We start from the raw sequence: 20,796 nt of genomic DNA, 5'->3' as shown, positions 1-20,796 counted from the left end.
CATACACAGATTTTCAGACTGGGTTAGGGAACTTGATGCACAGGTGATGTACATTTCAACCTGAAATGCGACAACTCAACATTGATCAGACTCTGCATTGATCAGAACTACAAGGAAGAACTTGCACAAGAACCCCAGCCCAAAGCACTAAACCTTGACTAGTACCACACTAATGATGGGCAAATGCCTTCTTGGACTTTTTAGACCAGATTAAGCCTTTTGGCTTTTTGGAAACAGTGTCACATCTCACTCTTTTAAATCAAAAGTAGTCAGCAGAAATACCATGTTAAGCAGACTCTGACAATAAAAAGTAAAGTATATGCCAAAGGCATAGTAGTAAAGCACAGGAAGAGGTTGGAAAATTCACTTGTCCCACTGATGAGACGTGAGGCAGCCACAACCCTCAAAGCATAACCTATACAGTTCTATAGTCCTGCAGTTACAGCAGCCTGTACAAAGCAAATTAATAACAACTGCCTTTTTGTAACAAAAAGCACCCACTGTTTTTTTTCTTCCCCACAGAATTTAGATTAATTTGAGTAAGAAACAAATATTAGAGAAAAAAACCCCAGCAATTAAGTTTCATGGGACTATGGTATTTGGCTCTTTGCTTCACGTAAACCGGTCTAGTGCTACTGAGTTTCAGAAAAAAACACCCAAGAACAAAATTAGAAGTTTACTGTTAAACACATTTGGAAGGCAGGAACATACTTGCTTTTCCTGCATACTGTGGGAAAAATATAAATCCAATACTTTTATCATTAGTTACTAAACAAAAGCTACACCCAGCCTGTATTAACTGTGAACCAAATTTCTATTTGTGTCATTCCTCTGTATGGGGAACAAATTCCTTCACATGTCTCCACAGATTTTTACTACAGCAGTTGATGAACTAATGCCTTTGAAAGAAGACTATCCTCACTCAAAATCTTAAGTCAACACACAAAGATATCAGCTAACTAAAGACCCAAGCATTTACCAGCCACTCAGCACTACAAGGCACACTGAATAGCGAGGAGTTTGGCACTTACAAGCTCACTGGTGCCCATCAGCAAACTGCACAGCCCTGGAAATGCCATGGTATCTCTAGTCCTGGTGGATTACAGAAATAAGCTTCTTTAACAGTCTAAAATCAGTTCACCACTGAGAGTGGAGCCTCAACACAGGCTTGAATTGCATTAATGAAGTTTAAACAACATTAAAAGTAGAAGGAAAGAGAGATCATTGATGTTTGGAGTTTTTGCCCCAGAAAAATAAACTGATTAAGAGTGGTCACATCCAAATTTAGAACAGCTAGCACACAGTAAGAGTGGTTCTGGCCAAGTACATGTTTTTTCTTAGCCTCAGTAACACTTGTAGCTCTTAGATCAGTGAAGAGGCCCAGGCCAATGTCTAAGTACACACCTACAGAAGGCAGTTCTGAAGAGCAAACTCTCTAGGTATACCTACAGTACTGCTTATAATCCAATTCACTGGGAAGTTCCAGTGTGTTGTTTCCCAGAAAAGGAAAAGTCATCAGAAAAAGATTCCAAACAGTTTGGTCCAAGTCATAACACACTGTACTTGAAATCATGGTTTCACTCAGTAGGGTAACAACTTTGGTTCTGGCTTCGGTATCAAAACGCACCAGCAAAATCTCAAAAATCCTACAGATTCAGCACTCAAAGAAGCCAAGAGCTTCTTTCAGATCCCCAGACTCTGAAATTAATGGCTTCACATTTTCCTCAAGAGCACCTTTACATTTGGGCATACATATTTTCAAGCAATTTCTCACACGCAAATTAATTTGTCCTGACACACTTTCAGTCACAACTCTGCAGAAACACAAGTTAGTGTTCAGAATCATCTTTAAGCCATCACATCTGGTAATTACTACTACAGAACACCAGGACTCCACAAAAAATTACTACGTAAGACAAATGCCAAACAAAGCAATTCCCATTTTCAGAGCTATCTCCTAACCACACACTTCAAAGGAGTCTGGATGAATGTCTAACTGCAGTTACATATGACATGATGCCGTTTATACTTCCGAACTGGTGTCTGCCAGTTGCAAGTCTTGGTCAATAAAAATGAAGGAAAATAAAAAAACCAAGAAAAAACAAAACAAAATAAAAAATCCTCAACAACAACAAAAACCACGTCCTGCACAGTGGAACAGAACAGTCTTCCTGATCTTGCTTGTTATTAAAATTTTGTTCTTTCTGATGCAACATCTGCTTTAACTATACACCATAAAGAACATGAGTTCAAAATGAGTATTTGATGGATCCCACCCTTAGAATGAGAACAAATCCTCTTCCAGACACAGCTGTGTCAGTCTGAGGTTACTGAGCACATCCCTAGTTCCGCATCCTCCACTCATTACTGTTACCACCCACATCAACATGCCAGCTGAGAGAAATGGAAGAACACTCTCCAATTTACTGTGATTTTTATCTGCCAAGACAGCTTAAACAGTTTGCTATAGGTCCTTGTTAACCCAGGTCATGCTGATGGAAATGTATGGTTCCAGACAAGCTCAAAGAAATTTCAATCAGAGCTACCACAGCCCCATCTCAAACCCCACTTCAACAGTAAGTCCCATTTCCACCCCCTGACCTGGATGGTCAGCCAGTTCAGATACATGATCCAACCAAAATTCAACAAAACAAAAAAAAGCAATTTACTACTAGCTTGATTAACTCCCTGACTTTGCTTAACTCACAGCCACAAAGGCTTCCCTGCCAGCAGCCGAAGATGCACAGCCAAGAAGGAGACACGACCACCAGAGCTTCCATTTAAGCTGCCAAGTCTATTGACAAGATTAGGCAAAACTAAAATAGAGCTGCTTCAGCAAAGAGTGGTCACAGCCTCCTCCTCCTCCTATGCAAGCAATAACATTTGTATAGCCATGAAGTCAGTTCAGGCAGTTGATCCAACTGAAGCTTAGCATTTTTCTGTACGACCATTTTCAGCTGGATCAGCAAAGAAAGACTAAAAGGGAAAAACATCCTTTTGGCAAAAGCTTTGGCAGAAAAATCAAGGCTGCTCTGGTGGTAATGCAATAGTATGACTGTGGAGGACATGCTAAGTCTTAGGCTGATTGAATTTATGCTTGGTATTCTGCAGAAAAAGAAACGCAATATGCTCCAATCTCACTTACTAAAATTGCGAGATCAACTGAAACTGAACAAGAAATCTGTAATTTTAATATATGTTCACTGATCAAAGTAAACTCCAAAAACAAGACTAAGGACATGATTTCACATTAGTTTAAACCAAGCTTGCTTGATAAGCTGGCAAAACAAATAAAAATATAAGTAAACTTTGACCCTCCCCTAAAGAAAAGGACAAAGTCAGCAGAGTGTCAGATGAGTAGATGAATACAGTAAGTAGGATACAACCCCAAAGTCATCAATTACACCAGCTTAGGCTGCCAATCTCTTACTTGATAAATTCTGTAAAACATATTTTCTAGAGGGCAGAAGATTTAATTTCTATAGCATTAGAGCAATTAATTTTTTTCCCAATGTTATGCAGCTCCATCAATATCACTAGTGGAATAAAATTCTGCTATAGGCAGAATTCAAGGATCCTGCACAGTGCTGTAATAGGCTCTCACAAACACACAATAAAATATCTGCTATAACATGTTTTTCCCAATAGCTTCTATTCCTGGGGAGGGACGCACTTTTGCAAAGACTTTCACTACAATTTCAGAAAGTTTTTATCCCATCACATCCATTATGGTGGGAAAGAAAATTACTTACAGAGCATTCTGACACCAAGCAGCTCTATCAAACTACAAAATGTAAGACTTAAAAGTCTGGCAAGTTTTAAGAGCCCAACGTGGCTTGCTGGTTTGGGTTTTTTCTTCCTAAATGCATAATGCTGTCAAGCTACTAACACAAAATCAGAAGGTTTCACAACACTAGGTTGAGAAGATAAACAAACTTGTCTGCTCTGTCTAGTTTGCATGCGCCTTCAGTTTCCACACATTTAAGCTAAATAATAAATTCAGGAATGCAATTCCCAGGATGAAAAATACATTTTCTGCTAGTAAGCATTTACATGGCTGATTTGAATTGCATTTCACATGTATACTTTAGGAAAAAATAATCTTTGATGTGTTATGTTTAGAGTTCTGTAAATCTGTATTTTTACTGAGGCTTAAAACCAACACTTTATGCAATTACAGATTAAAAAGATTTTACTGTAGGATAACTCAGGGTACCAAGAGTCTTAAAATCACAGACAAGGATAAACACATCTGAAATTCATTGTTTTGGACTTCATTCACATTTTTATTTCTTCTGTAAGACTTTTGCTAAGGAAAAAAACCAGCACTTCCACAGAGAATTGCCAAGAGATGAAGAAATGGAAAAAATTCACTGATGAACAGAAAAACAATACTGTTTCTCTATGGTAACTATTAACTTCTGCATAATCATAAAGACCATTTTAGCAGTAACCATAGATCAATAAGTCAAATAGAACTGAGTCAGAAATCCATTTAAATATTTACATTTTTTGTTACAAGTCATACCTAAAGTATTACTATAGCCAAAGAGAATGACTGTGCCTTCCATTTTACTCCCTCTCCTCATTCAGGAGCCTATCCCGAAATGCAGAATGATCAAAATACAAAACAAGAGAGCAAAACAAAATCCCTAAAATGGTACAAACAGACACTGTTGACAGCTATAAGCTTCCCCTACTCCAGACAGCTGAATTAGGAAATATTGACAACACCACAGAAAACACAGCAGCACACAGAAAAGCTCCCTTATCATTTCATAAACCATTAATGAGCAGGTTACATAAATCTACTGGACCGAAGGAGTTGTACACTGGAGCTGCTGCAAGACATTAACTCTCCTGTGAGGGATGCATCATTTCATTCTTGAAGACTGTTCATCTCCGTGAGCGCAATAAAAGGAGTTAAGGGCATTCCGAACGGGAGCTGCATTTTAACCCTTCGTGACCCACCGAGCACGGAGCGAGGCGATGCTCCCCGGGCCCGCGGCAGCCCCCGCCCCGCCCGCTGTTGCTCATACATCCCTCTTGCGCCCGCAGGACGGGCCGAACCCAGCCGGCTGTTCCTTTGTGCAGCCTGGCGAGCTGCCGCACACGCACTGAGGCACCGGCCAAGCCACGAACCGGGTGAAAAGAGACGAGCCCCGCTGCTCACAGGGGCCCTTTCCCCTACAACTCCCGCTGCCAGACTGGGTCGTCAGCGCCATCGCCTCAAAGCCTCGTCCCGACGCCTCCTGAACTTCACAGCGCCCCAGCCCCAGCTGAGACGGGGCGGCGGGTTTCGGGGAAGCCCCTACTTTCCGGAGCCCCCACTCGCTCCCACGGCCGCGCAGGGGCGGCAAGCGATACAAAGCGCCCGGGAGCGGCCGCGCCGGAGGGACCCTCTGACGGAAACCTGGCCGGGATTCAAGGCCTAGGAGAGACCGCAGGCACCGGAGGCAGCCCCGGGAAAGCACCATGAAGCGGCGCCGCCCCGGGGGTCGCTCCCTCGGGCCAGCGGCTTGGTGCTCGCCGCAGGGCCCCACGGTGCCGCGGCCGCCCCCCGCAGGCTCCACCTGCGCCGGGCCCCCGCTCCACCGCACCCCGGGGATCGCGCCCCACCCCACCGCCCACCGCCCCCCGCCGGGGCGGGGACCGGAGGGCGCTCCCACATCGCCCCCGGCCTCCGCACGCACTTTCCCGGGGTACCCCTGGCCCCCTTCATCCCCACCGGCCCCTCAGGCTTCCCCCGCCTCCAGCGCCCCCCCCCCCGCCGCCGGACCCACCCGCGCCCCGCGGGGTTCGGCACGGCCCCGTCACGCCCGCCCGCGGCTCCGGCCGCCGGCCGCCGCGGCGAAGGCCCTTCCCTACATCGCGGCCCGGCCGTGCTCACCTGCTGCCCGCAGCCGCCTCCCTCCGGCGCCTCCTCCGCCGCCCGTCGCCACCGAGCAGCGCCGCCGCCGCCGCCGCTCCGCCCCCGCCCCCCGGCCGCCGCTCCCGCCCCCGCCGCCAGCCACGCCCACTCCGGCGGCCCATTGGCCACCCGTCCCGAAGTCCGCCCTTCGGATTGGTGCGAGAAGCCGTCCATCAAAGCCTCTGCCCCGCCCATCCCCGCCCCACAGGTCCCGGGTGTTTTATTCACGCCGGGGCTCTGGCGCCCCCAATCTCTCGCTGTCGGTTCTGATTGGCTGACGCGGTGGGAACAGCGTGCCAGGATTGGCTGCCCGAGGTGCCACTGCGGCGCTGGGCCCGCCCCCCCAGTGGGGCTGGGCGGCGCGGTGCGGTGGGAAGGCGGCGGCCGCTGCCGTGCCGGGGTCAGGGCCGGGGCCCGGCGGCTCTCGGGGACCCCCGGCCGGCGTCCCGCTGATGCGCCAAGGCGGGATGTGCCTTCCACCGCCCGTCTCCGGTTCGGTTCAGCCGTGGCTCTTGTCTCCTCACAGCTGCGGCAGTGGTGGCACCAGGATGAGGATGGCTCTCGCAGCCCCCAGTGCCACGTTGGTTTCCCCCCGATAAACTGTATTTGGTGACTGACACCTTCCCTAGGGGCTGCAGTGAGACGTGCTGCTAGTGCCACCTCTCCAGAAACCGTAGTATCCTACATCAGCTAGAGGCCAGGCTTGCAGGAAAAACGCAAGCAGGCTCCTTTAGCCTCCAAGACTGAGACTTTCTGAGAACCAGAATATTCTCGGCATATCCTTCCTTCGGTCCAAGAAACACTAGCATGCCTCCATGTTCGAGGTGCAGCCAGTACCAGGCACTGAATTCAGCAGGGAGGCTGCCCTTCAAAGGGAAGTTACCCGGGGGAATCGAATCCTCTGGGGAGCAGCACGCTTTCGACTGCACATACGGGGCTTGGCCTGAACGCGTTATCCGGAATGCGTATTTCCAATATCTGCCTCCTCTCAGCAGACTTTCAAGCAGCTACTTCATCCAAAATGCAAGCCAGAACAGTTGCCGGTGCATTCAGCTGGGGGGAAAAAAAAGAAAAAATCAGGTAATTCAAATGCAAAGATTACATGATGTTTCTCTGCATTATTATGTTCTCCCTGCATATGCCATCCCCCTTATTCCTCTTTGTTTCTGAATCAAGCAAAGAAACACAGCAACAAAGAACACGGGCCTTAATGTTGGCTGGCAAACATCCAGGAAACAAAGCAACCGAAATAACTGGGAATTTCAGAGCATCGCGCAAAAATCATTTACCAAGTTTACATAGGAAGTGCTCCGGCAGAAGTATGAGTATGACACTGCCTCTGAGTTTCAGACTGATGCTCTGACCCCCAAGTCATCCCTCGTTCAGAAATTAAACTGAGAAGATGCAGGAGTTTTCCTTACATCTTTTTGCATATACCTTTGCTTTCCAAGAAAAGACAAATCAAGGCAGAGAGCTGCCTTCCCTCTCAAATACTCAAAAACGACTAGAGGATAAGACATTTCTACCAGTTCTAAGTTTTCTTCTGATTTTATGAAAACATTCCTGACTTAACATAGTTCTTAAAATACTGTATTCCCAGTACCTTCATCTTATTCACAGCCTCTGGATTTTTGACAGAAATTTTTATAAAACATGGTGCCCTAAACCTTAATTCCTAATGAACAATTCCCATATTATCGAGAAGCTCTAGTTCCAAATGAAGTACAAAGGAAAAGGCCAGGACATGCTATTGTAAATAAAATCTAATGTATGCTTCAGCTATTTATAGCTTTTACAAATATTTATTAGATAGCTAAATTCATTTGTTGCCATTACTGCTTCTCTGCTCAGCTGATAACTTGACCTCCCCATATGGCCATTGGTGACGGAAGGGAAAGGGGCTGTGGTGGGAAAGGAAAGGAAGATGACCCTAGAGGTCACTTAGCTGGACAAGCTGAGCATCCAGCATAGCAAGCTGCACATTCACAGTGCTGTGCTGAGGGTCCAAGGCACATTCTGTGTAAGTCTTCCAGTCTTCCCACAGCGTTTCTGGGGGGGGGGGGGGGGGAATTAATTCTCCAAGGTCTGATACTGGAAGCAACGCTTCAAATGCTTTGATCCTTATGGATAACAAAGAATTGGAAGATAGTTCATAGCATTGACAAGAAAACAAACCCAATTTACCCCTTATCACCTTTCCTTTAAGACCGAGACAGGGCTCCCTGTGTAATACACAAGATTAATGGACTTGACTGTTCCTGTCATGCCCACTGACTCCTGTCAGCTGTGCCTTTCTAGCCAAGGCCTTTCCTGGACTCAGTGGGACAGCAGGATAGTACGCTATCCCCTAAGGATCTGAGAATATATTACACACACATTCATGACAATGCAAACTCCTTTATCCCCATTGCAGATACCCAGAGGCTTAACATTGTTCCTCCCTATTGGTTATCTAAAATAACGTCAGTGATTAAATCTCCCTTCTCTAATCACACCATAATATTATCCCTTCTAGGAACAAGCCATACCAGTATAAATACTACCACATACGCATTTTTATGCTCACCAAGAGGAATTCCATCTTTTTGGCAGTATATATAAAACAATAGGAGCTTGTGTGTGTGGATGAGCACTGGAAATGTTCACCTTCTATAAGGTGAATATTGGCTAGTAGCATACACATACCATATTGGCTAGTAGCAACACAAATCTACTATGGGAAGCAAATAAGCAAGTACTACAGGGACTTTTTCCTATTGTGCTCTGAGCAGATCTCAACAATATGGTTGCTAAACCAAGGCATTCTGTTTGCATAATATTTTCATCTTGGTAGTGCTGCACCCGAGGTGAGCAAGCAATTTCAGAATACTTCAGAAAAACTTCAGTATAGGAAACAAAAGGTAAAGTCTTTTTACAAGGCTTCTGACTAGGAGAAGCTTACAGGAGAAGCAAATGTTGAATAGTACTGCCCTATGTTAGCATAGCTATATGTTAATCTTGAAATAGCAGGCATAAATGTATTTAATGAGCAAAGCTATGCAGTTGCCATCATTAGTACAGAAGGGATATGAAGAGCAAGAATCCTTTAAAACCTGTCTTCCATGGAAAAGCATCAGCCAAACAGGTTGTCAAGAGCCATGATCTGTACATATCAAAAGGATATTCTCTAGCACAAGATATATGTGATTTATGCAGGAAGAGTTTGACTGTACTTTCTATCTTGGTTCTTTAGATGTGGTTAATCCCACAGGGCAAATATTTCATTCAGGTTCTCTTTTCCTTCATTTTAGGATGGGGACTTTCTCGTCATGGCCATTTATTTGTCTCCTTCTGCTGGAGCCTTGGAGTCTGCTGCTTTGTGTTTTATCACTGCCTATGGAGTCACTGCAGATGGTATCTCCTCAATGCTACCAAATGCTAGATGGCATCTAATAAAAGCACAAAAACCTTCATAAAATTACTTCAAAATTTTCAAGTACATGTGCCCTGTCAAGGGGTGAGCAAACTCAGTCAAGGATCCTACTTTAATACATTATTTTAATTCAGCTTTAATTCCAATGTATCTATTTTAGTGTCACATGGTACAAAAGAAAACGTCTGTGCTTCTAAACCCCTCCAAAAAGATAATTTCATAGGGAGGACAGGACCTTCTAATTACAATTTTTACAAATGTGCTTTAATTTGGCTGTTCCATGGCAGGGAAGGCTTCTTTTCTCAGTGGGGCTCCTTGTACAAGATAACCAGGATTAAAGACTACAACCAGTCACTGAAGAAAATCCCTGAGAACACAGAAACAGCTGGAGGGAGGCCAAAGTCGCTGCCAAAAGATGCTTCAGTGAGTGAGTGCATTCACTCCGACGAGGGAGGCCAGAGGATAGCTCTTGAGAAACAGTTCCTGAATTAGCTTTCAGTCTTGTTATCTGGCAGTGAACTTTATAGCTTTCACAACAAGGAGCAGGCTTCACAATCCAGCCCAGTGTCCTTCCAGTGATGACATAGTGGATGTAGCTAGGCTGTATGAGAAAGACTTTCAGCAAAGCAAACCTATTAGTGAAGGCTTGAAATGTTCCTTATCCTTACTAGGTATTAGTTTTGGCATGAGAACAAAAATGATGGTGCAAAAGGAAGGTTGCCAGCAAAGTAATAATGAGAAAAAGGATTAAACTGGTCTTAACTTTCTAAAAGTGACTGGTTTACATTAATGGTTCACTGGGAACACAGAGAAAGTTTGCATGGTGGTGAACAACTGAGTATCCAACACACAGGAAACAGCAAAGAATTTTGCCCTTTCCACTCATTAAAGAGGACTGCTCATAGCTTTGCAGGATCAGGCCTTACCCAAACTGCTGTTTAAATCTGAGATTTCCCTTATTTGAATGGCATAATAAAATATCACATGAACCCTATATCTCTTTAAGGTGCCATTTACTTACTTCTTTTGAAGTCACTTGTGACTCTAATAGATTGTACTCACCACATTATATGTCCTCTTAAATAAAACATGTGTGACTCTTGGCAATGCAGCTTATATGTTCATAAAATCCAAGTAACTTTGTGCTAAATTCTAATTAAGAAATTTAATTGAGCCTCCAGTTGCTACTCTGTGTGAGCAGCAGCAAGGGATCACCTAATCATTCAGAAATCTGTATTACTTTCCTTTTGTTTATTTAAAGAACTGTAAATGACACTTCTTTCTTTAGACAAATTCCCTTGAAATTTTGGACAATGAATGCAAATCGCACGTAAACTCCTAAACAACCATCTGAGTACTCTGTAAGTGATACTGAAGCTCTCTCTTTTTGCCCTAGGTCAAAACCCTTTCTTGTGTCACACAGAAAAATAGCAACGTTTTTTATTCTTGAAAGCATTTAATATTAGAAAGACTAAATTGTTGAAAGAAATGTTTTCTTGTTATAGAGATTTCACCACTATTATTTTCTACTGTGTCCTTCACTCAGAGACTTTGTTATACATCAAAAAAAATCCATTGTCAATCAACTGTCTCGCAGCAGTAGAAAGTGACATCCCTATGAAGATCTGGGCCCTCAAATGAGACTTTGAACCCCCTGTACTGGTAAACATCCAGAGCAGCTTTGCTGCTGTCATTACAGATATTCTGGTGTAACTCAGGTCAGGCTCTGTGTACAGTGCCTGGCTCCTTCTCAGAAGGATCAGTTGCACTCCAGTAAATTAGGCAGTAACACAAATAACAATCCAGATGCCCAGGTTTTTCAAATGTCTTTCCCCTCCCAAGCCTCTTTAGCCATGCTTAGGTATAACTAAAGCATACAACGCCTAAGTTTTACCATATTTCATGCGCTTGCATCTCGATTTTGTTAAGGGTCCAGTTCTGTTGAAATGGTTTCAGCTGATAAGATTATTCTGGTAAGCAGGGCTTAACCTTGGGGAAACAAAGAGTGGATTGAAATAGAGTTCGCCCTTCCCTTCTCTTCCAGTCTACACATGCACGCACAGGCTGCGTGCACTCCCCTCTCGCTGTAAACCCCATGCACGCGGGTCACCTTGCCAGGCAGATGCGGTGTCCCCTCGGCGCGTTCCCAGCGCAAGGGTGCAGAGCGCCGGTCGGCCTCTGCCACCTGCTGGCAAAGCCGGAAACGGTCCAGGCGTGAAATCGGAGGCTGAAGTGTTGCCTGTGCACGCCTAAAATCAGTCTCCATTAAGTAAAACCGTCGTGGCACAAACAGGACAGTCTTCTACTGCCGATGCTCTTCACGCAGCTTTGGCCACGAAGGCTGTGCCCGAAGAACTCAGTCAGAAAAATATCTCCAAAATTAAAATGGTTGCTATTGCATATATACAAAAAAGGCCTTCATTGCTTAGTTCACACTGGTGGACTCTGAGACTGATTTGTGTTGGGTTTAAGGCAATTCAAACAACCTTAAATGTTTAAGATATCTGCATCTATTCTAGAACTGAGACTTAACAGCTGAACTTATCCTCATTAACCCTAACTGATTCCTGCTCCTAAGTTGTGGTAAAATTGAAATCTAAGTCTGAGTTGAAACCTGGCAAGAGGTGAAAATTCTCTTTTTAGCTTTATATCCTATGCCTGATACACTAAGTAGCTCATGCAGCAGATCTGCACATACCTTGTGAATGTTAGCTGTTTAACATATTGTATGCAGCTGATATTCATATCTGTGAGAGGTTAATAACACACCGTGAACCAGAGGGTTCCTGGGCACACTTGGGTAATTGCTGCAGTTATGTGCTTTACACTCACAGCAGCCTCTGGAGATGAAATTCTCATGCAAAATTCATTCCCATGAATTACTGCAGTTCATCAAAGATTCTTCTCACGAAAGTACTGCATATTGAATTTCTTGAGCTGAAGCTTGTTCTTGGTCAGAAACATAGTCTGGCGATACAAACCCCTACAGTTTTTCACCTTTGCCTCAAGCACAGTCTTGCTCTACCCCTCCAGCAAAGCTTCCTATGCTGAAGCTGCAGTCTCTGGAAGCACAGAGCAGCCCTCAGGCTGCCCAGCATCACTAATGCTGGCCTTCTGGGAAGCCTCGGGCTTAGGAGAGAGATGGAGAGGAAACAAAGGTCTTGCCAGGTTATTAGGCAGCAAGTGGATTTGGGAAAAAAAAAGAAAAAAACCCCAAACCACTGTGTGACATGACAGCCTTTTGGGTTTATGGGATCCTTTTGAGACGATATAGCCTTTCAGCTGCCATCACCATTAGAAGCACAAGAAGAAAAGGGGACGGGGGATGGCACACTAGAATTGGCTCCATTCAATTTGGGTTTCTATTTCTTGTGCAACAGGACCTTATGAAATAAGTGTTACCTCATCTCACCTCATTAGGTCGCAAAATAGTTCCACGCTGTCTAAAAGCGTATCCTTATGGTATGCCTTCAGAAAAAAACCCCAAACTTTCTTAACGTGCTTAGAGCACACTTCCAGAACGAAGCTTCCCAGCCAAAGAACAGACCTGCCTACATCTTACCAAGGGGAATCGCCTCTCCTCTTCTGCGGGGCGGGGGAAGCAAATACACCCAGCACATTTTAAGCGGAGGCGATGACAAAACACAAGGCATTCTGCTCCATACCGCACCACACGCGCACATGGAACACGCCCTTCCGGGGCAGACGCGCGGGCTCCATCCCGTGCGCGGGGCTCTCCCGGCGGAAGCGGCGGGGCGGGGCGTGGCGGCCATGGCGGCGGAGCAGCGGCGGGAGCTGGGGCGACTCTCGGCGCTCGCCGTGTACCGCCGGGTGGCGGGGCCCGGGCGGATGGAGCGGCGCCGCCGTGGGGCGCCGCTGCCCGCCGGCCGCAAGCGGGCCAAGGCCCGCCCGAGGCGCGACCGGGTGGGAGGAGGCGGCTCGGAGCCGGAGACGCCGCCGCAGCAGCCGCCGCCCGCCGCGCCCCCGAGCCGCGTGGAGCTCCCTGCGGAGGCCCCCGTGGAGCCCCGGCCCGGGGCGGCGGCTGCTGGGCCTGACGCGAAGCCGCGGGGTGGTCCCGCGGCGATGCCGGGCGGCCCGCGGCAGGCGGGGGAGGACGGCGGTGGCGTGTCGGAGCTGCTGCGGCGGCTGGCGCGGCTGGAGGACAGCCGGCAGCGGGCGGCCGAGCTCTTCCGCTGGCTGCTGGCCCCAGTGGCGCCGGCGGAGTTCCTGGGGCGGCACTGGGAGCGGGCGCCGCTGCTGGTGCGGCGGGGCGACCCCGGCTACTACGCGGGGCTCTTCTCCACGGCCGACTTCGACGCCGCCCTGCGACGCGGAGAGGTTCACTTCGGCACCCACCTGGATGTGACCAGCTATGCCGAGGGGGTGAGGGAGACACACAACCCCTCCGGCAGAGCCCTGCCCGCCGTCGTGTGGGACTTCTACCAGAATGGCTGCTCCCTGCGCCTCCTCTGCCCGCAGGCCTTCTCCCCCACCGTCTGGCACTTCCTCTCCATCCTGCAGGAGCAGTTTGGCAGCATGGCAGGGGCCAACACCTACCTCACACCCCCGAATACGCAGGGCTTTGCCCCCCACTATGATGACATCGAGGCCTTCGTGCTGCAGCTGGAGGGGAAGAAGCACTGGCGTGTCTACAGCCCCCGGACAGATGCCGAGGTGCTGCCCCAGTTCTCCAGCGCAAATCTCACGCAGGCTGAACTTGGCGAGCCCGTGCTGGAGACAGTGTTAGAGGCCGGGGACCTGCTGTACTTCCCCCGTGGCTTTATCCACCAGGGCAATTGTCTCCCTGATGTGCATTCGCTCCACATCACTGTGTCTTCCTACCAGAGGAATTCCTGGGGGGACTTTCTGGAGAAGCTACTCCCAGCTGCCTTGCAGATGGCCCTGGAGGAAGATGTGGAGTTCCGACGAGGGCTTCCCATGGACTACCTGCGGTATATGGGGGTGGCTAACTCAGACACAGTCGATGCTCGCCGAACGGCCTTTGTGGAGAAGGTGCAGAGCCTGATAAAGAAACTTGTTGACTATGCACCCATCGACGCTGCTGTGGATCAGAGAGCCAAGTCGTTTCTTCATGACTGTCTCCCTCCAGTGCTCACGCAAAGTGAAAAGGTGCAGAGTGTCTATGGCTTCCCAGCACGGTGGCAAGATGGAGGCCCATGCAATGTTGATATCCTGATAACAAAAGACACCGAAGTACGCCTGCTCCGTCATGGCATTGTTAGACTGTGTAATGAAGAATCCGGTGTGATGCTGTACTACACAACAGAAAACTCAAGAGTGTATCATAAGGAAGAACCCAAGTTCCTTGAGATAGATCCCGAGTATACAGACAGTATCGAATTTCTCCTGTCTTCCTATCCAAATCACGTCAGTGTGGATAACCTTCCATGTGAAACCTTGGAGGAAAAGATTTCTCTAGCTACACTTCTGTTTGAGAAGGGTATTCTGATTACAAAGAAGCCTCTGGCACAAGTCTAACTCTTACTTCTTCACAAAATAAACATACACTTGTTTAGAAAGTGTTCTGTCTTGGTCTTGCCTTACGCCTACTAGATGTGAATCAGCAGTTCAGGTCTCAGCATTTCATCTGGGTAGAGAAATGAAATGTTCTGATTAAAATAAATATTTGCTCTAGGAGCAATTCTGCATGGCTGAGTGCCTAGAGAAGGGAGTTGGTTATCTTCTGTTCACCAGCTGTGTTACTACACCCTAGGTAATTTCAGGAAGGTAGTGAACTTTCTTGCAGTCTTGTAAATCACTGTCATGTTTTCACAGTATTTTAAGGCAGCCTGCTCTGCTGCAGGAAATACTATTCATAGGCATATTTGGTGATGGTCACCATTCTCTGTGCTTTTGCTGCATATATGGTGTGGCCTTCAGGCCCGTGCTGTGTTGTGAGGATCCCTTGGTCACATGTTTGCTCTTTGTAAAAGTGGAACCTTCAGGCAGCTGCCACTCAGTTTAAGCAATTACACCCACCTATGTGGCCCTGCCCTTATTGAATGGTGCAGCAAGATTTTCTCAGGCAAACATTATCTGCTGCGTTTGAAATGCTTCAGGCTCACTTGCTTCCTTTTCAGTCCATTAATGTAGGTAAAATATCCTCCCCCACTGGTTTTCCCACACCAGCCCCTAGCAATGAAATTATTGGTCCTTTCAAGGCAAATGGGGCACCCTTCAATATGGGGGGTTTTTTCTGCTGGATGAAGAAAGTTTCATTTTAGGACCTATCAAGTTAATTGAATACATGCCTGGATGTGTGGACAATTCCCATAAATACTGGCAAACCTCTGAAACACTTTTCCACAATGCTATTTTATCATAGCAGTCAGCAGGTGAGGGATATTCTGTCTTTAAAGCCTCTTGAAGCTATATTCACAATGAGCAGGGTGCATTACTCTGTGCTCTCTGAGCTGTTGGGTTATCCAGGTTTTGCATAGATGGCACCCATGCACTCTTAACTGTTTGGGATTTAAGTATGCGCTGTGTCCTCCAAGATCCTAATATAAACAAAATTGCCGAATCAAAATTAATAAAAAAATGACATTTATTATGCGACTGAAATACCGGTTTCAAATGCCACGATCAAGAAAAACAGCACCGAGCCCGGGGTCAGAGCTGGGTGAACACGCATAGATCTGATCTCATAGATCTGATCTCTATCGCATCAGACCTCCCAAGTTCACAAGTGCTGCTTTGGCTGGTTCCTTCTTACACAGTTTTTGGGTAGAGTCCAAATTAATGCTATTCTTCTCGTATTCATGAAGTTTTCTTGTCCCGGAGTTGGGCTGCACAAAGCCTTTCCTGGGTCTGATGAATTGTCCATCCTGGGTGATGAGTGGGCCATTTCTGCTGATGGATGGGCCGTCTCTGGTTCCTGGAAGAGTTATTTTTAGTTCCCGGAATGTCAGATTCCTTGTCAGATGCGATGTAGATATCAGAGTGTGGTGATCAAGTCGTCATGGTGCAAATGTCCCGGTGATAAGATCCAACCCCACCTAGGTGGAATCCTCACTTATTGTGAAAGAAATACTTTTAGTGTTGTGAAATTTTTCTCTCAGCCAGGCTGGTGCAGGGATTTAGAAACTCGGTCTCTGTAGGGTCTAATTACGTTTCAGTTTTATAGATAATAGCACGAATTACATATTTTATTTATAACAATCCCATACTTGAAACAGTGCCAACCTTTCCTCCCTCTTTTGCCTGTATGCTTTTGCTAAATCTTGAAACTTGGGCTGTGTAAAATTGCACTACACAAGAATATGCTGAGGTGCCCTTGGGGCCTCTTGGCTCTGTGAAGCACTAGTGGCTGGACAGAAATGCTGTTGCCACACTCATCCTCTGACCCCCCTGTCTATTCATCTTCACCAGAGGGTCAGCCATCCTTGCCCCACCATTTATGCCCCTGGTAAATATCCCATGTCTCAGTGGTGCCCTTCCTGGGCTGCTCTGTGTGCTCTCCATGGAACCACAGGCACCAGCGCTACAGCTTTGCTGTTTGGGGGCTGTGGTGCAGAGCTGCACCAGGAGCCCTTTCTGTGAGGGCTGCAAGCACCTCCATGTCTGTTTTGAGCACTCTATTAACAACCAAAGATAGCACAAAATCTCCTTAGCTTTTCCTTTCCCTGGACTCTGTTCTGCTGGGGTGGGGCATTTTGGTAATTCCTCCTCAGCTTTTAATTCCACCCGGGAAACTGCCTGGGCTAGACACCTTACACGTACTCCTCACAGATTTATGCAGGACTAGCCAGGCACAGTTTCTCTTTTCTTCATTGTTCTTTCTGCAGAAAGGTATTTCTTGCTGAGACCTGTAGAGTGTACCAATTTTTTTGAACTAGAAGGTGGTGGCCCATTATGATCCCAGTAAGAAAAGCACTCATATTTTATAAGGTATCTAAAAATGCTGTTTATTAGAGCTAGCACTAATCTTACATCCCTTTAGATGCTGAGAACCCCAAGCAATGAAGCATTTCCCTGTGTCATGCAGACATGTTTCATAAAAGAGATTGTCCCCTTTCAGTCTTTCAAGGTATTGTAAGATTCTTGTATAAAGAAGCAGCTCTATTTACAGTATCTACAGTCAAACAGAAACAGTGTTCGCAAGGGAATGTCTTTCTGCACTGCTGGGTAAGGGCAGGGCCACATAGGTCATGTTACCTCAGGTCCTGGGTGGGAGCTGCCTGTGTAAGGAAGAGCTGGCTGAGTTTCCTGTAGGGCTTGGGATCTGTGCAGGACAGCACAGGCCTGAAGGCCACGTTGTACAGGCAGCACAGCACAGGCACCAAAGGCATTGGAGGGGAATGTTCTGCATGCTGTAAGGCAAGGACCATGCTGAGGGTTCTTTCATATGCTTCCAAGCAGTGCAGAAACAGAAATGAAGGTACAGGGAGCACATCCACCAGTTTTTGCAAGAGGAGATGCACAGGACCAGGAGAGTTTTGAGAGAATAGGTCTTTATTTGCTCTCATAATCGGACCCTTGGGCCATAGGAACTGCATCTTTTTAAAGGATACAAAGATCATTGAGTTTCACAACAACTACACGGGGCACAAAAAGTGGGAGGGGAGTTGGCAGTCCCACACGTGACTGTCACTTTGCCACTTTAGAGAAAGCTGCAGAAATACTCATCTGGCTTAGCTAGGATCTGCCAGAATGCTCACGTATGCACTGGAAGGGCAGAGAATGGGAACTATTCAGATACCATCATCTCAGAGTGACTGAGACACAACAAGATGAGGAGGTTGTGGAGAGAAGACACCTGCATTTTTTGAAGCAGCTTTCATGAATTGTCACCACATGCCCACATGTGAACCCTTAGTGTAGAAAATATAAAGAAAAAAGCCTTTACTGGTAGCTAACTGTGGTGGGTTGACCTTGGCTGGCTGTTGGATACCTACCAAACCCCTTTAGCAACAGGAGAGGTGAAGAAACTGAGAGAAACCTTACAGGCATAAAGACAGGGAATAATTCATCAACTAACATCATGGGCAAAACAGACTTGACTTAAAGAAGATTAATTTAATTTATTGCCAGTAAATAACAGAGTAGACAGTGAGATATAAAAACAAAATAAAAAACACCTCCCCCTCATCTTTGGGCAGCATCAGGTACATCTCTGAGCAGGTTGAAACTATCTCTGTCCAATATGGGGGAGTCCTGGTCCCTTCTTACAGCCTCCCATTACCAAACTTTTCCACACTAGCTCTAAATAATCTTACTTTTCTCTTGCAACCAGAGCTCAACTGGTGTCATTGTGCTTGCTCTCTCTTGGCTATCATAAGGGAACATTTTGCATGGGAGTAGAAAAAATTTGTGTGTAGGATGTTCCTGTCACTTGTTCAGAAGAAAAAGTAAATATTGCCATCACTTTCTTCATGTGGTTTTGCAAACTCTCAGCATTAGACAATGTTACCCTCCATGAATCTTTTCAGCTCAGCGCTGATGAGCATTTCCTCCCATCTCCCAGGTGAAGGGTCCAGGGGTTGGCCTGCTCAGTTTCTCCAAAGGGGGTGAAGTGTCCCTTGCCATGGCTGCCTTCCTGAAGAACATCATGGCTGTTGTTTCCCTCAATGGCCCTGTTGCTGCTACATGTATTCCTCTCTGTTACAAGGATAAAACAATCCCCACTTTGACCTTATATGAGCACAAAGCTAAGGCCACCAATTCCAAAATTCTTGATTATTCTGATGTCCTTGATGATCCCTTTTAAGCTCCTGGCAACCAAAGCCTGATCCCACTGGAGAAAGCTGAGGCACAGTTCCTATTCATTGTGGGACAAGATGACCGCGTAGTCAAAAGTGAGTATTATGCTACTGAAGTCTGCAAGCTTCTGCAGGCTCAAGGGAAGGAAAATTTTCAGATTCTCTCCTACCCTGGAACAGGGCACTGCATAGACCCTCCCTTTTTCCCTCTGTACCCCATAGGAAGCCACCCCGTTTTTCACAAGCGGGCAGTCCTGGGTGGGGAGCTCAGGGCTTATTCTAAAGCTCAGGTTCATGCTTGGTCACAGATCCAGGCTTTTTTCAAAAAGTATTTAATTGTCAAATAATGTGCAAGCAACGCTCAACTTTGAACAACCAGATCTGATAAATTCTGCTACATTTATCAGGTCAAACCTTGTCACAGCTGTACCAGTACAACTACAGTATCTTCTACGACTTTGCACATCCATAACACAGAAAATAAATGGGTTTGCCTTTTCTGTTCTCCCATCAACCTTTTTGCTCAAGTGTCAAGAAAAGGAGTGGTGTTTTTTGCATTAGTCTTTGATAAAACAGGTCATGTGCAAAATGCACAGTTACATTTCTTGGGTGGTTTCTATTCTTCTAATACTTGACAGTGCTTTCCATGTCACTGTGTTCTCTACATGCATATGCTATCCTCAGGGCATGCTGAGCTCCCAAATGACCATTTTGGAGCAGGGATTTCACTGCTCTTATGGTGAATGTCTCGTTGCAAATGGAAACATCTCTGACCTCTGTGCTGCTGGAAGTGTGTAAGAATGGCTGCTATAGCCAGGATGCTGGGCTGTCTCTGGTTAAGCCTTGGGAAAGATCGTTTACCTTCTTTGTTATTTGGACGAAAATTGTAATAAAGAGACTGAGATTTTAAAGTCTTAGAGTCATTTGTTGTGCTTTGGTTAGAACCAGGGTTTGCAACTTGACTACTTTCTCATCCCAGGGTGGAAGCTTGGGACTGCAGAAACTTGGGATCAAAGGCTGCCCAGGTGGGAACAGGAGAGCACAGAAGATGGACACATAGTCCCCTTACCTTCACTCTCTTCCACTGCTCTTGCATCACCAAGCATGGAGAAGGACTGTTGCTGAAGCTTCCAGGACCCTTTCCCTTAGCATCTCCTCCCACATATGGTCAAGCCCATGATCAAATCCAGTAGTGTAAGCCAAGGAGTGTTGTTTCAACAGCAGGAGTAGTTGCCACTACTACTTCAACAGCAGGAGTAGTTGCCATTCAGTGCTGGACACCAGATGACACACCCAGATGCTAGATCACAGAGCACCTCACCTGTTTGCAGAGAAAGGGTAATCTCCATGGTGAATGAAAGATTGCTGAGACTCTGCCCGGTATCTCTGACCACTTAGTATTTCCAGCTAGGACAATGCTTGGAATTCCCTCAGATGCTTCCATCTCTTTCACATCTCTAAGTCAGACAGGAGGAGATCGGAGCATGAGGCACTGCTACCTGCATCTCCCAGGAAGAGTCTAGGAGCTTAAGGAAAGAGCTCTCCCTCTGCAGTTCCTTTTGGATCAGAAGATACATCTCTGCATAAGATGGACTGAATGACCTTCTTTTTTAAATCCTTGCACAATCCATTACTAGAAGAGCCAGATGTTTCCTGACCAACCTAAAGAGTCTTGTGAAACTGCTCCTCCCTTATTGCTCCTCCATCCCTGACCACCCTGACCATCCTTCCCAATACACCTGGCTGTGCGG

At 46.5% G+C, this 20,796-nt stretch overlaps 2 protein-coding genes and 1 pseudogene across 9 annotated transcripts in view; 2 read left to right on the top strand and 1 right to left on the bottom strand.

The window, feature by feature from the left end:
- NUMB (NUMB endocytic adaptor protein) overlaps positions 1-5,992 on the bottom strand; it is a 92,726-nt gene extending 86,734 nt beyond the window's left edge. For all 6 annotated transcript variants that reach the window (XM_082283887.1, XM_082283882.1, XM_082283886.1 and 3 more), the window contains exon 1: positions 5,891-5,992. The gene's annotated coding sequence lies outside the window, so the exon portion shown is untranslated. The remainder of the gene's footprint in view (positions 1-5,890) is intronic.
- A 7,096-nt stretch (positions 5,993-13,088) lies between these two features.
- RIOX1 (ribosomal oxygenase 1) lies at positions 13,089-14,866 on the top strand. 2 transcript variants are annotated; one of them, XM_082282775.1, is made up of 2 exons: positions 13,089-13,706; positions 13,803-14,866. In XM_082282775.1, exons 1-2 carry the CDS (start codon positions 13,095-13,097, stop codon positions 14,820-14,822), a joined length of 1,632 nt encoding a protein of 543 aa, XP_082138901.1. In that variant the 5' UTR covers positions 13,089-13,094; the 3' UTR covers positions 14,823-14,866. The 2 variants fall into 2 exon arrangements, with proteins under 2 accessions (XP_082138901.1, XP_082138900.1); XM_082282774.1 differs by having other exon boundaries at positions 13,089-14,866.
- Positions 14,867-17,718: 2,852 nt separating this feature from the next.
- On the top strand, positions 17,719-19,392 carry LOC309574108 (acyl-coenzyme A thioesterase 6-like; annotated as a pseudogene). Its single transcript has 2 exons — positions 17,719-17,724; positions 18,811-19,392. The product of its transcript is annotated as an acyl-coenzyme A thioesterase 6-like (transcript).
- Positions 19,393-20,796: the final 1,404 nt, after the last annotated feature.

Source organism: Coloeus monedula (genome assembly GCF_965178545.1).
Source record: "Coloeus monedula genome assembly, chromosome: 6".
Lineage (NCBI taxonomy): Eukaryota > Metazoa > Chordata > Aves > Passeriformes > Corvidae > Coloeus > Coloeus monedula.
This window is presented reverse-complemented; position numbering and strand designations above follow the sequence as displayed.

Bases quoted from the DNA above. Each gene is read 5' to 3' on its own strand.
- RIOX1 (XM_082282774.1), top strand. From the start codon at position 13,095: ATGGCGGCGGAGCAGCGGCGGGAGCTGGGGCGACTCTCGGCGCTCGCC.